The sequence below is a fragment of the Sinocyclocheilus rhinocerous genome, unplaced genomic scaffold (genome assembly GCF_001515625.1).
Source record: "Sinocyclocheilus rhinocerous isolate Xijiao unplaced genomic scaffold, SAMN03320098_v1.1 scaffold1595, whole genome shotgun sequence".
Taxonomy (NCBI): Eukaryota; Metazoa; Chordata; class Actinopteri; order Cypriniformes; family Cyprinidae; genus Sinocyclocheilus; species Sinocyclocheilus rhinocerous.
In genome coordinates this window covers 665,114-680,463 of record NW_015655715.1, presented here as the reverse complement: position 1 = coordinate 680,463, position 15,350 = coordinate 665,114, and the positions used below count along the sequence as shown (strand labels likewise).

Genomic DNA, 15,350 nt, shown 5'->3' with positions numbered 1-15,350 from the left:
ATATATATATATAAATAATTTTTACATTGCAAAAATATTTCACAATATTACTGTTTTATTGTATTTTTGACCAAATAAATGCAGCCTTGCTAAGAGATTTTTTTTTCAACAACATTTAAAAATTGTAATTATTTAAAACTTTCAGTCGCCAGTGTATATATTATTTTATTACTTGTATTTTTTTTTACAATTAAAAAAATATATATTTTTAAATTATACATTTTAAAGAAATGAATAAGAATAAATAAAAATATGTATACATACATAAAATATATACATTTTTCATTTAATTTTGTGTGTGTGTGTACATACATAAATACACACACACATATATATATATATATATACACACACACACACACAACCGGTCAAAAGTTTGGGATCAGAATGATTTTTTATGTATTTTACAGGAGTTTCTTATGCTCATCAAGGCCGCATTTATTTGACCAAAAATACAGGAAAAATGTAATATTGTGAAATATTATTATGATGTAAAATATACATTAAAATATAATTTATTCCTGTGATGCAAAGCTGAGTTTTCAGCATCAATAATCCAGTCTGTAGTGTCACATGATCATTCAGAAATCATTCTAATATGCTGATTTATTATCAGTGCTGGAAACTGTTGTGCTGCTTAATATTTTTTTGGAACCAGTGATACTTTTTTTTCAGGATTCTTTGATGAATAAATGTTAAAAAGAAGAGCAACATTGATAATTTTATTAATAAATCAGCATATTAGAATGATTTCTTAAGGATCATGTGACACTTCATACTGGAGTAATGGCTGATGGAAATTCAGCTTTACATCACAGACATAAATTATATTAAAGGATATTAAAATAGAAACCATTATTTTATATTGTAATAACATTTTGCAAGATTACTGTTTTTTCTGTATTTTTGATCAAATAAATGCAGCCTTGATGAGTATAAGAGACTTCTTTAAAAAACATTACATGTCTTACTGGTCACAAACTTTTGAGTTTATACCGGTAGTGTATATATATTTATTTATTTATCACATGAGACTTCTCAGAACGCAGACCTTTCATGTACAGTGGCAGCTAAGCTGTGCACCACAAGATTTAACAACAATAAGACAAGCCTTCATTTCTCACTGGGGTGGATTTTTGTAGTTGTATCTATATACTAGTGTTCGTCAGACTTAATCTTTCTGTCCGGCACCGATCGCTGGCCAGCCAAGTGTTCATTTCACTTTGGAATATCTGAGGGAGTCAAGCAGACACTCCTGTGTACACTCAGATAAGCCGGCAACATTTTTCAGACTTTACAGGAGCAATCAAAGCTGCTTACGAATCCGTTCCAGTTGGAAGAACAACTTTATTTCAACAGGCTTTTACTCAACCCGTGACGGCATAGCAGTATCAAACTATTTCACCGCCTCAGGGAGAAAAAAACCCACGAGATGGCTGTGATTCTGTGTGTGTGCTTGTGTTATTTTATTTCAGGTCTTACCTCTCCCTTGCTGGCACAGTGCATCACGGCAGGAGGCCCCAGGATACGGTTGTCATTCTTGTACAGGAAGCTGTATTCGGGAGCCTGGAAGTCTTTCAACACAAACACGGTCTCGAACTCGCAGTTCTCGCCGTCACCAAAATCTCTGACATTGTCAGTCTTGATACAGGGGGTGTTTATATCCTAATAGGGATGAAGATGACAATGAGAATATCAGTAAACACATTAGCTGGATTGTGATCACAATTTCTTCAATGTAGAGAGCGCTCTCCTTTAGTAAAAGGGATCTCAAAGATGTTAAAGCGTTCTGACAGATGACACACTGAAGAAAGACAGCAGTCATTTGTCAAATGCAGATTTAGTGGATACAAACACAAGTGCCAAGGGCGGTTCACACAGGACAGTTAAATAGACAATAAAGTATACAACAGAATGCATATTGGATCGGCCAGTATAGGCCATTTACCTGTACATGTTAATTTCTGCCTATTTTTTAACAGTTATATTTTCTTTTTAACTCTAGGGCCTATATTAAAAATAATAAATAAAAAAAACTATCACCGTTTCCCACAAAATTAAGCAGCAAATCTATTTAATGTATAAGAAATGTTTCTTGAGCAGCAAATCAGCATATCAGAATGATTTATTAAGGATCATGTGACAAATTTGAAATTATAGTAATATTACAGCACAATAATTATAATATTATGTCATAATACAGTAATATTTACTGTTTTTTTTATTTTTATAAATAAACGCATCCTAGGTGAGTATACGAAAGAATATGTCCGCCGTGAACAGCCCATTAAGTTTTTTAAGGGAACTGAAGGGAGATCTGTTAGTGCAGAAATTTCCATTATTCTTGTCATTTGGGATTCACTTTCAGAAATTATTATTCAGACTTACCTGAGTGCAAAAATAAAGATTAAAAGACAAAAAATTAAACATAAAACTAAAACAGGAGTTAATCACCAAAGGGCTGATTAAATAACTGATTGAATTAATTCTAATTCAATGGATTAAAGACCACCTGCTGGACAAACACAGAACAAGTTGTTAGATCACATTGTTAGAACTTAGTCCAGACCACCGTGTGAGTGAGTTTGGTATTAAACAGTGCAGTGCCACACCGAATCCCCCCTTAAAATACCATGCCGCAAATCCCCCGGTGCTCTCAAGCATGCAAAGATTCCGGGTGCCGAGACGTACCATATTGACTATAGACTTTATCAATTTCTCACACGCCTCTGTGCCCGGCTGCCCTTCTTTAATCTTTACCACAGGGACTTCCATTATTGTGATGGCCTGTAAAAATGAAGAATTGACATCAACCTGGCAACCCAAAGCTGATAAATTTCCCAGGCAGGAGGGTCTACAACCTGTCAGAACCGAGATGAGAACTTCAAACAAATGTCAAGAAAAGTCCAGGAGGAAGATCTGCTACAGTAATAAGTTGCGTAAGGGCAGGGAGAATAGATTACTAAAAGAAGTAGCTACATCTGAAGTCTTCTCACATCATGTCAAGGGTAAGCATAGGAGACTTTCAGGAACATCCTCTTCCTCCCATGAGCACTACATGAGAAGTTCTCATTCCGAATCCACACACATTTAACCTCATTTATCAAGCTCTGAGCCTAAATGTCCCATCATTGGCCTGCGCTACCTCCAAACACAACTGTCAGAGCAAATGAAGGAACATTCATAACCTTTCGCCCGTTAACTCCCAAACGCCACATACCACATGTCAGTGTAAGAATGTGAAGTAAAATGTTCATCAGCATCAAATCCAGTTCAAAATCAGAGAGAACATGGTCCTCAAAGTTGCTGTGCTACTGACACACTTGGCCAAATTCTGCATCTGTTCTGGACTCAAACAGCTCATTCGGTTACTGCATGAAACGAAACAAAGACCTATGTCTACAATATAGAACTGTTGTATAATAATCATAAAAAACATAGAAAGCATAATAAGAGGAACAAGTAAAATGTCAGTATGAGACTTTTTGAGACAAGTGGCATTTCATCATATGACGGAGCCCAACTCAATGATTTATCACTGCTTGACAAAAACAAATTAATTAAAAATAGCAAAATAATTCAATTTTCACAGGTAGGCCTGTCGCAATCAATATATCGACTTATCGCGCAATATATGTACATGACCTCAATCATTTTTGGTGACGCAATATATCGCCCATTTTATTTACTTAAAAATTAAAGTCCGTCATTTGGAAGTGTGTAGGCCTTCTTGCATTATTATGCTGTTACATTACAATTATATATTCAGTGGCATAAAATGGTCTTTAAAATGACAATAATATCGCTTATCGCAATTATTTCTGGGGCAATATATAGCATAACTAAAAGGTGTTATCGTGACAGGCCTATTCACAGGCACATATTAAGGAAATATTTGTAATTATAATTTACCATCACCAGGTGCTACAGCTACTGCTAAAATGAATACACTACTGTCAAATTTTGGGGTCAGTAAGACTTTTTTGGAGGGAAGAAAATTATTCAGCAAGCATGCATTAAATTGATCACAAGTAACAGACTTTTACATTGTAACAAAAAATTCTTAAATTTTTTTTTTGAACATTCGATTAAATAGTAAATTCTGAAGAAGAAAAAAATTATCACAGTTTCCACAAATATATTAACAGTTATAACTGTTCAACATCAATAATAATGAGAACTAGAATGATTTCTGAAGGAACATGTGACTGAAGACTGGAGTATGGCTCCTGAAAATTCAGCTTTTCGTCACAGAAATAAATTACATTTTGAAATATATCCAAACATAATAATGAGAACTAGAATGATTTCTGAAGGAACATGTGACTGAAGACTGGAGTATGGAGTATGCAGCCTTGGTGCATAAGAGACTTCTTCCAGAAACATTTTGAAAATTGTACTGAGCCCAAACTTTTAAACGCTAGTGTACATGTAAACATGTTACTGGCAATAAATGTGTTGCTCAGGTAAACTTTAATCAGTCAAGGACAGAAATGTATCAGAATTTTAACTGCTGTTTTAATTTCAGATTTAATTGAATTTTTAATTTCAGGAACACAAACATGCAAGCAGACATAGAAATAATCCAGATCAACCTTAAAATTCAGTTAAAAATTGTTTCAGTCAGGCAAACGGAAGGATTTCAGGTTTATCTTTTGTGCACTAGGCACCAAGCTGGGCAACTATTAGCGAACGGATTACTTTTTATCAGATTGGAAGATTCTGAAGCTCTTCTTCTCCAGCTAAACTCACATTGAACTTGGAATATTTTAGAAGGGTCTGATTTATTATTTTATTTCATCTTACCTCAGTGAAAACAATCTATATAAAAAGCTTGACTCTCTTCTTTGGTACCTGAAGAGCTTTCTCAAGTTCTGCAATGTTGCCGGCCTCCCCCACCAACACCACCCTGGTCTCAACTCTGGGCAATACATCTAAAAAAAAATTTAAAAAAAAGACCACAGGCAAAGGTGAATCTCTATGGAAATAGACAAAATAGAGTGGGAGAAAATAACCTCTTTTGTTATGTTTGTGCTCAGTAAAACGGTCCACCCTACAGAAATGTCAGTTGATATAAGGTTGATCGAGATGGAGGGCAGTTCACTTACCCTCTGTCTCGTCTGCATGTAGACCCATGAAAAATTGCTCCTTTGAGGTCTCGGCCATCCGGGAGTCGTATACGGAGGAGTCTACCAGCAGGCTGCGGCCCAGCCCTAAAGTAACTATGCTGCTGTCAGCCATGGCGCTGTGACAAGGGGTGGCGACCCAGTCCTGTCCAGAATATCAAAAGCTGGAGGCCAGAGAGAAAGGAGTGAACAAGGGCGGCACAAAAATAAGAGACAAACAGCTGAGTTTCTAGGAGGGAATGAAGGTTAAAGGGAGGAGAAAATCAATATATATATAAATCTGCACCAAAATGAATCAAAGTTAACTTATTATGATCTTTAAAAAAAAAATCAACTTGCCAACTGAATAAATGTAATGAGTACTTAATCTGAATGCAACATTACATTAATGAAAAGCTGGTGCAGTTCATTATCAGAACAAGAACGGCCAAACGAGAAACAAAACATTAAATGTCTATATGTATGAGTGTGTGTGTGTATTAGATTGTATATTTTAACAGATAATGAAATAAAGTATCACATATTATAAAGATCTGTCAGGTTTTTTAAGAGAGCAATGCTGTGACAGTTGATTGGCAGCACTTTAATGACTAACGTTAGCTAAGTTAGCTAACTTCTAAACAAAAGAAATTCTTTGCAACAGAGTCTTGTAGCTTGATTTAAGCAGATGTATGATGAAAACTCACCGTACAGAAGTTGGATAAGACCAGAAATATGCTGGTAAGGTTTTGATGAATGAAGAAACACAGAGTTCGACTGGCTGCTAAACCAGCTGAGGCAATCTCCGTTTTTGCTCGCACAACAATTGGTTAAAACTCAAGCGTAACGTTGCGCACGTAAACACCACTGTCCTCGCAATGACACGAAAGTGTGTGTGTGTATTAGATTGTATATTTTAACAGATAATGAAATAAAGTATCACATATTATAAAGATCTGTCAGGTTTTTTAAGAGAGCAATGCTGTGACAGTTGATTGGCAGCACTTTAATGACTAACGTTAGCTAAGTTAGCTAACTTCTAAACAAAAGAAATTCTTTGCAACAGAGTCTTGTAGCTTGATGTAAGCAGATGTATGATGAAAACTCACCGTATAGAAGTTGGATAAGTCCAGAAATATGCTGGTAAGGTTTTGATGAATGAAGAAACAGAGTTCGACTGGCTGCTAAACCAGCTGAGGCAATCTCCGTTTTTGCTCGCACAACAATTGGTTAAAACTAAAGCGTAACGTTGCGCACGTAAACACCACTGTCCTCGCAATGACACGAAAAGTTTGTCTAAAGTGCAAAATAAAACGATTAAGTTACGAAAATAAGTTTTGTTGGTATTTTAAGCCCATTGTATACGCTCATTTGATAGGTGGCTCTGTGCTCAGCTTACTCTCTGAATTCAAAAAAGCAAGCGAACATGAGAGCCTAGCGCCGATTGGCTGAAAGTGACGAGCTCGGCGGAAGTTCAAAGGCGACGCCTCTGATTGGCTGCTGAATTCAAACGGCGATGCGCGCTGTAGAGTCGGCAGCTCTGGCCGTGAATGAATGACACACGTTTTGATTAAACGCAATGATTAAGACACAAGATACTGATGTAAACACAATACTGCAATGCAATGAAACTTATTGTTCGTCCTTACAAACGTTACGTTAAGCATAGTTTCCATCGAAATGCAATTACTGTAAATTGTCATTAATCTAATCTAATCTAATATAGGCCTATACTTAATAATGGATTTTTAAGTGTAAAAGCATTAGTATATATATATATATATATATATATATATATATTTATTTTTTAAAACAAACTATGGTTATCATGATAGATTTGATAAGGTGTGAATCAAACACACTTGTTTGGCTGCAGTTGCTTGTTCTTACTTTGCTTTTCCATGAAAATACAAATATTGTAATTACAATAATTGTAATAAATACAATTGCTTTAATATAATATAATCTAATATAAATATGGGATTTTCAAGTATAAAGGCATTAGTTATATTATATTATTTACAATTTATGCTTCTACACTTGAAACCCCCATAATAATTTATTATGGTTTTATAGTAGGCTAGCAACTACTGCAGTAGGATATTTTAATGGAAACTATGATTACCATGGTAGATTATGATAAGGTGTGAATCAAACTAAATAAAGGCAATGTTTTATTGAACAAGTGAATGCATGATTAAATTATGAAATGTAGTTTCTTTCCTTTTCATTGACATCTTAAATCTGAACACTCCTGTTCTAAAGCTATGTTATAAAAAATAACATGACGACTCATGATAAATAGACTGCCAGGTGTCTTCAAAATCTTTAGACACCTGAAGCCAAACTGAAAGACAAAGTGAAGGCAGCTTGAGTTTTAAATTCCGTTTCAATGCTTGTCACATCTCTCTGGGTCTTTGTGTCTTGCTCGCTCCACTCTCTTTCCTTCTCTTCTGCTTTACTCTCCTGCCACCCCTCATGAGTCTTTGGGAATTTGAAAGACACCGTCTGTAGAACAAAGCCCAGTGAATCTTACCTGGCCCTCTCTCTCTTTGCTGTCCTCCTTTCAGATGTGCACTTTTGTGTCACACACTCTCGTAAAGAGCTTCTAATTACAACCAAAAATAGCCTGAATCGTGGACAATATTAAAAAAATTATATTAAATTTTCATGACATTTCTAACTTGTTTTTGGTTGAGATTTAATGGTCTCGTATGCAAAGTCAAAGACATTGTTTTGTAATGAATGTATTTCATTGTGCATTTGGAAATGCCCTTATGTAATACATATTCACATCAGCTGTGAAAAGCAAAATATTCACATATATATGAACAAAATGATGATACTACCAAGAATCACATCTGCATTCACTATCAATCTTTGTGCTTAGAAATTTACATACAAACAAATAAAGAAACTCGGGTTGATATTGGAAAGTAATTACACCATCTTTAAATCACAATCGTAAGTGGATATTGGCGGTTATGAGACAAAACATTTGGCATCATTACTACATTCACTGTCAATCTGTCATCCAGTTCATGTCAAAGCTGGAAGGATACAGTACATCTGATTTCTGTATTCTTTTCATCACAAACTGACAACATTCATGAGCAATACTGTAAAATAACAGTGTCAGATGCTTTTACAGTACAGCTGGAATATTTATGCTACAACACTCATATTTTCTGAAATACATTTAAAAACATCTCCAGAGTGAACAGTCCACATTTTTATTACCTTTCGAGATTATTTTTGTACAAGCGGACCATGATAGAGATGAATATATCAAGTAGAGACAAATATTTGAAGAGGATTAAAGATATTCAGCTCTACAAACAGCAGAGGAACGAAGCTTTACAGATGGCTTATACAACTGTCATGTCTGAATATAAAAGAGAGTATAAATAATGTACATTACATTAGACAATATTAAATCTTCAAAAGTGCTGTGATCTGACCAACAGTCTCATAAGCAAACAAGCAATAAAAAAACAAAAAAAAACAACAATCAAGTATATTTAAAGGGATAGTTCACCCAAAATAAAGGGAAAACAGCTTCTGGTAGCCATTGTCTTTCATAGTATTGGGGGGGAAAATGCCTACCAGCAATGGTCAAAATATCTTCTTTTGTGTTCGACAGAAGAACGAAATTCATACAGGTTTGGAACAACTTGAGGGTGAGTAAATGATAACAACATTTTTATTTTTTGGGGTGAACTATCCCTTTAAAAGCATTTCAGTGAAAGTTTCAGCAGGACAGAATGGTCTAGAGTCTCTTCCTCTCAGTGTTTTCAAATAGCATCCTTGGTGCAGATATCAGCGTCCGGTGTTCACAGAGATCCAGATACTTCTTTTCAAATACCCCTGCAATTGCTGCTAAGGCACAGCAGAGTGAAAGAACGAAGGCTGCATGCTGAATTTCTGACTCACAATTATACAGAATGTCACATCAGCGCTGGAGAAGGCCAGAAATGACTGGAATCCATTCTGATCGGTCAGTTCACTTACTCCTTCAGCAGAGCAGATGTCTGTGTAGTATTACAAAGAATAGAATATCGAGCTGTTGTCGAGTATGCTGTAACGCATGATGATATGGAAATCGAGAAGACATCACGGCACGTTCAGCATGCAAATCTGCTGTCCTGAGCGGGACGCGGCCCGGTGCTGTCTGCCTCCTCTGTATCGGTGAGGGCAGCGGTGCAGAGGTCACTGAAAATATCTAAAAAGCAGAGAATGAGAAGATGAGTGACATAATATACCGTTTTTTCCATCGAGAGCAACAGGAAACTGGTGGCAAAACAAACCCAGACCTTGCAACAGCACTCGACCACAGCAAGAACAAGATACATACAAAGAAGAAAACCCGAAAAGGCACGACAAAGATGCAAACCTTCAGAGTGATTCCTGTGCTTTACTTCTTTTTAAATGGGATGAGGGCATTTTGTTCCTGCCAGTGAGCACAGGTGGAGAAGCTTGAAGCGCAACATGAAAAGCATTCAAACACTACAGTATATTCAGCTTCAAACAGCTGCAGGGCTCAACAATAAGGATGAATCTATAGGATGATAAGGATGAAGCAATGCAACTATTTTTTTGTGAAGAAAACCTCAATTTAATTAAAAAAACATATTTAAATAAAATATATTTTCCTAACATTGCCTAAATATGATTCTAAAAATGAATGGCATAATCACAGGAATGTCTGTGTGTGTGTTTTGTAAAGAAAACTTAACTTTTTATTCTTATTACATTTACATTTAGTCATTTAACAGATGCTTTTATCCAAAGCGACTTACAAATGAGGACAACAGAAGCAATCAAAACCAACAAAAGGGCAATAATATGTAAGTGCTGTGATAACTCTAAGTTAGCCTAACGCAGTACACGTAGCAAGGTTTTTTTATATATAATAAATAAAAAGAAAAACAAGTAGATAGAATAGAAAAAGAATAGGGAACGCTAGTGTTAGAGGGCTTTTTTTATTAAAATAAAAATATATTTAAATATTTTTTCCTGCCACACATATGTAATAATATAATATAATATAATATAATATATGATAATGTGTGTTTGTGTGGCAGAAAAAAAACATCAACTATTATATATATATATATATATATTACATTAAAAAAATTATGTATGTGTGTGTGTAAGAATATTATCACCATATATACTGTACATTGCACTACTGTTCCAAAGATTTGTATTTCTAAATAAGATTTGACATTTCTATTCATCAAAGAAACCTTAAAAAAAAAAAAAGGTTTACATAAAATATTAAGCAGCTCAACTGTTTTCCAACATTATTAGAACAATTTCTGAAAGATCATGTGACACTGAAGACTGGAATAATGGCAGCTGAAAATTAAGCTTTGGCATCACAAGAATAAATTACATTTTAAAATATATTAAAATTGAAATATTACAAATTAAATGAGCTGTTTTCTCAGTATTACTGTTTGTACTATATGTTTACTGTACGTATATCTGTTGGAGTCAGTGAAGTAAGCAGGACAAAAATCCTTATAGTTGAGTCCAGAGCCGCCTCTGCTCTTAGTCAAAGCTTTAAATGAATAAGCAGCACCTTGTTATTATAGGAAAGCAAGAGTTTGAGAAAACCAGACAAACAAGGCCGAAAGTTGTATTGTGAGCACACCAAGATTTCATGGAATGAAGTGCATGCCTGTGGAGGTGATGTCATGCACACCTCTTTAAAAAAAAAAGCAGACTGCGCAAACAGGTGCCTCCGTCAGTCTCGCCGTTCACTGACCTAGATCTTAAATTACAGCCGCTTTGTGTCACGACGGTGTCTTGTGTGCATTCACATGTAAGGTATGTGTTTGAGTGAGAACGGACTGAGTGACATCAGAGGTCAAAGTGCATTATTTAACGCAGGGGTAGGCAATGTGGGTCCTGAAGTGCCGCTGTCCTGCAGAGTTCAGGAGTGTTTGATTAGGGTTGGAGATAAACTCTACAGGACGACGCTGCCTAACCCTGGTCTAATGCATCGCCATAAAAGATGTAACCCACATACTGTACAGCAGCTAGCAGTGTATGTGTCGAATAGCTATGAATGAATTTTATGGTGACCATCAGTCTGGACTAAGTGATGTCAGTCATGCCTTTCTGCTGCTCGTCCTGGGATTGGTGTGCGGTACCAGAGTTACTGTAAAGGTCTACTCCCTCCGCTGTGGACTGCAGGACAGTGGGTGGCACCAGTCCTGTCTTCTGAGTTTTAAGGTTCTTGACTAGCCTAAAACATGAGAGACAATGTTCATCTTCAACGGCAGCATGAACTTACAGCTTTGTGCTAGAGAACCTAGAGCTGAAGGGTTCAATATGATTAACTGACTGCTTAGAATTATCATTCAGACAGCAAAAAAGGTTGGATGGACCTGTTATATATGGTGGCCTGCAACACAAAACAATGTACCAAACAAAAATGATCAAAACACAACAGAATTAAGCTGCAACACAGCAGAAAAGCAGCCAACCACAAAGAACAGTCGATATGGAATTGGACGATAATACTACATTTATAATAATCAATTTCTGATCCACATGTGTTTCCAGTGGGACAGTGTATTGCAATGCACAAACTAATCTATAAACTTAAATCTATAACATTGATTTTACATGGTCTGAAAAATCTTGATTTTCTGGGTTGACACTGCCCTCTTGTGGTCAGGAGCATTTTCGTTGTTTTGTTGCTAAATTCGGTTGTATTTTAAAAACGTCTTTGCTCTGTAAAAATGTTTTTGTGCACCATAGCCCACCATAGTTACAGGTTTAGCTACATTAATTCAATTAGATTGTATTCACTTTTTATGGAGCCCCTAAAGGGACAAATAAAAAATGAGATGGGAGGGAAAATTATATTTCAATGCTTTTTCAATGCTTTTGCAAAACTTTCACATTCCCCCAAGAAACATTGCATTTACATAGCTTTCTTGCTAGGCTTTGTTTTCTCACAAAATGTTTGTATTCCCTGAGAAACAGCATACGCTTGCAAATCTTGAGTTTTCTTGCAAAAGTTTTGTGTTTTCTTGAGATACATTGGATTTGTTAACACATTTTATGTATTCGCTTGCATAAACTTTTGCATTTGCTTGCACAACTTTCACATTTTCTGGTAAAACATTTGCATTTCCCCTACAAACTATGTTTTGCAAGCAAATGCAAAACTGGTGATGGAAACAATTTGAAGTCTATATTTCGATGCTTATGTGAGTGAAGACAATCTTTATTGGAGGAACACAATACTTTTGTGAGCAAACACAAAGGTTTTTTGTTCAAATGCTAATTTCCTCAGGGGAACACAACCATTTTGTGAGCAAACGCAAAAGCAATGAAATATCATTTTTCTCCCATCAACATGTCCCCTTATAGAGGCTCAGCAACTTTTACCTGAAGTGAGGAAATGTACAATACAACCGATAATATTGTAAGGAGTCAATGATAATTAAATTATCGGCTTTGATAACTACATGCTGTTTTTTGAAATGGTAAATTACTTTTAGGGGTTAATCATAAAATAGCTTGCCAATTAAAATAATTGCAGATTTATTCACTGATTTCTATGAGACCGGATCTGAATAATGTTCCAGGACAAACACTTTGATTGTTAATACAAAAACATGTCCTTCTTGGGTTAAGCAGTAGTGCACTGTTAAAGTTTAACAAGTTTTTGTAGGGTACAAGTTTGAGGTTTATTGGTTATACTGTGGGACGCTGGGATTATGTTGTGATATTGGCGATCAGTATCAATGCAGAAAAAACTGCACAACCACAACAAGTTTCTTGACTGTTTATGTATCGCATACACTCCTGACACAACTGAGCAAACTCTAAAGCATCCTGTGGCTGAAGATGTGAAGCCAGCTACCTAAACTTTAGCTGGACTCTGCACAATGTCAAAACATCCATGAAAGCCTGAAAACTTCTTATGAAGGGTTTGAGGGGGTTGATTGGTGAGCAAAGAAAACTTTGCAACACTTTACAAAGCAGAAACTCAAGCACTGAAAATGACTGGAGACAGTTTTCAAGATTAAATATATATGAGATACTTCAGAATACTGCTGGCTTTTTCATTTCATTTTAGAAATGTTACTAAGTGCAGATTAGGTGGTATTCAGCACCGAAAAGGGGTGCATTAGACCCCTGTGAAACCTCTCTTCCATCTTGGATTTTGGAGACAAGGGTAAAATGATAAATAATGATGAAGAAAACATAAAAATAAAACACATGTGCCAAGTTCCGAGAAATGCACTTAGAAATGGTTTCAATTTAACAACTCTGAAAATGTCAAGTAGCGTAATAACATTGTCATTACACCTTAATCGTCCTTTATAATTTTTTTAAATATATTTTTCAAGATTAAAAAATATTTTAAACAAATATCATTAATTTTTAATTCATAAATATTATTGTTTTTTGGGGAGTCTCACCACATGAACAACCCTGTCTTGTCATAAAAAGCGCAAATGATATCTTAAGGGATTTTAGATGGTCTACAGGGGTGGCTGTGATATAATTTCCTGTTTTATGTTTTTATTTATTTTTTTCACGTTTCTGCATGTTGGTTGCAATTCACACCTTTTTTGGGGTTTTCAAATATTAATAAGCAGTGAAGCAGTTTTGGTATTTATTTCTGAGAAGTAATAAAACATTATGCCCAACTACTATATAATAAGGTTTCCTTTTCAAGAAAATCATTCATTCAATACACCTTTTTTTCTTCATTATGACATCAGGACCGGTCTATCACCCTGACAAAAATTAATTTTAATACAGAAATTAAAAACAGACTCCTTATAAAAGAGGTGAATTCAATTAATTACCTTTTAATGTATTTTTTGTAAAACAAACAAACAAAAAAACTAAAAAATCATGCCACTAACCCAATTTCTAGGTTGTCCAATAAACCATTTTTCTAATCTAGAGAATGTCTTGTTTGAAAAAAATCTGTGAAATTACTGATTCTGATCAAGCTTTATATGAAACTCATATTTTGAATTTCTGGGGTTTTAAAGCAAAAACTTAAAATAATTTAATAAGAGAGCCAACAATAACATTAGTTTCATTAGTGACAAGTCTTCAGTGACTTGCAGCCCTCTGACTCCAGCATGCCTGCAGGAATATACAGTATTTGTGATATGATTCCAAATTTAGGGGGGCCAAGCTTGTTGACATGGGGGCACTGCCCCCCCCACACCCACCTCCACCCCAGCACCCCTGGCTACAACTGCCCCTGATGGTGACTGTACTCATTACTCACCAGTGGCCGTTCTCCGACTCTTCTAGGAACTGTACTAAATCTCCCGCCTCGATGGAAAGATCCTGGGCGGTACCTGACTCGTACGTCAGCTGCACTTGATAGCGATCATTATCCCCCTTAAGAGAAAGAAAAAAAGACCATGATTTATTTCAGGGTCATGGCACCAATTATTATTGTTACTTTTTTTTTTTTTGGCTTTACTTGGAACTGGAAAGAAATGGGTAGGAAAGTTAGATTCATGTGTTCAGGGGCGCCTTCAGGATTTCTTCCGAGGGTACGCACAGAGGTTTTTTTTTTGGGGGGGGGGGGGGGTATTTTCTCCCCCTTCTCGCCAAAATGGTTTATACTACTGTTTCAGCTATTAAAATAGTTCAGTTTTGTATTTAATGAAAAAGTGATTATATTTCGTTTAGTTTTTTTTTTATATATAAAGTTAATTTAGAAAAACATTTGGAGCATATAGTTCAGTTTTGTATTTAATGGAAAAGTGATTATATTTCGTTTAGTTTTTTTTTTATATATAAAGTTAATTTAGAAAAACATTTGGAGCATTTTTTGTTTCATTAAATGTAAGTTGTTGTTTTGTTTTTTTTAAGTAAGGACCAAGCGGCCAACGGCAGACAGTGAGTTGATCATAGCCTGTGTTTGATCAGTTTAGCCTTCTCAAATCATCACAACTTGCCTAAAATAAAATCTATATATAAAACAGTTCAAGCATATCACAATGTTAGTTTAAATGTTTAACCTATATAAATGTGCGCTGTTAGACACATATCCAATCGTTTGTGCGGAGAGTGGAAGCTAAAGCGCACTCTGCAGGACATGGAGGCGCCAGCGCGGTCACTTGCATTTATTTCTAACAGTGGAAACAACTTAAAATACGCAGTCATTTGTGCTCATAAAGGTAAGAGTAATACATCACTCGGAACTGTAAAGGGTCTACTTTTATTTGTGTGCACTCACAA

General features: G+C 35.5%; 2 protein-coding genes across 2 annotated transcripts in view; both read right to left on the bottom strand.

Moving 5' to 3' along the window:
* LOC107718889 (protein ECT2-like) overlaps positions 1 to 6,475 on the bottom strand; it is a 36,652-nt gene extending 30,177 nt beyond the window's left edge. Inside the window, exons 1-5 of the mRNA XM_016526140.1 lie at positions 6,215 to 6,475; positions 5,109 to 5,290; positions 4,855 to 4,934; positions 2,692 to 2,787; positions 1,483 to 1,665 (exon numbers count right to left, since the gene is read on the bottom strand). Coding sequence (XP_016381626.1) covers positions 1,483 to 1,665; positions 2,692 to 2,787; positions 4,855 to 4,934; positions 5,109 to 5,241 — 492 coding nt within the window. The 5' untranslated portion in view covers positions 5,242 to 5,290; positions 6,215 to 6,475. The remainder of the gene's footprint in view (positions 1 to 1,482; positions 1,666 to 2,691; positions 2,788 to 4,854; positions 4,935 to 5,108; positions 5,291 to 6,214) is intronic.
* Positions 6,476 to 7,972: 1,497 nt separating this feature from the next.
* Positions 7,973 to 15,350, bottom strand: part of LOC107718904 (guanine nucleotide exchange factor DBS-like) — a 75,292-nt gene continuing 67,914 nt past the window's right edge. Inside the window, exons 35-37 of the mRNA XM_016526159.1 lie at positions 14,386 to 14,501; positions 11,267 to 11,361; positions 7,973 to 9,327 (exon numbers count right to left, since the gene is read on the bottom strand). Coding sequence (XP_016381645.1) covers positions 9,230 to 9,327; positions 11,267 to 11,361; positions 14,386 to 14,501 — 309 coding nt within the window. The 3' untranslated portion in view covers positions 7,973 to 9,229. The remainder of the gene's footprint in view (positions 9,328 to 11,266; positions 11,362 to 14,385; positions 14,502 to 15,350) is intronic.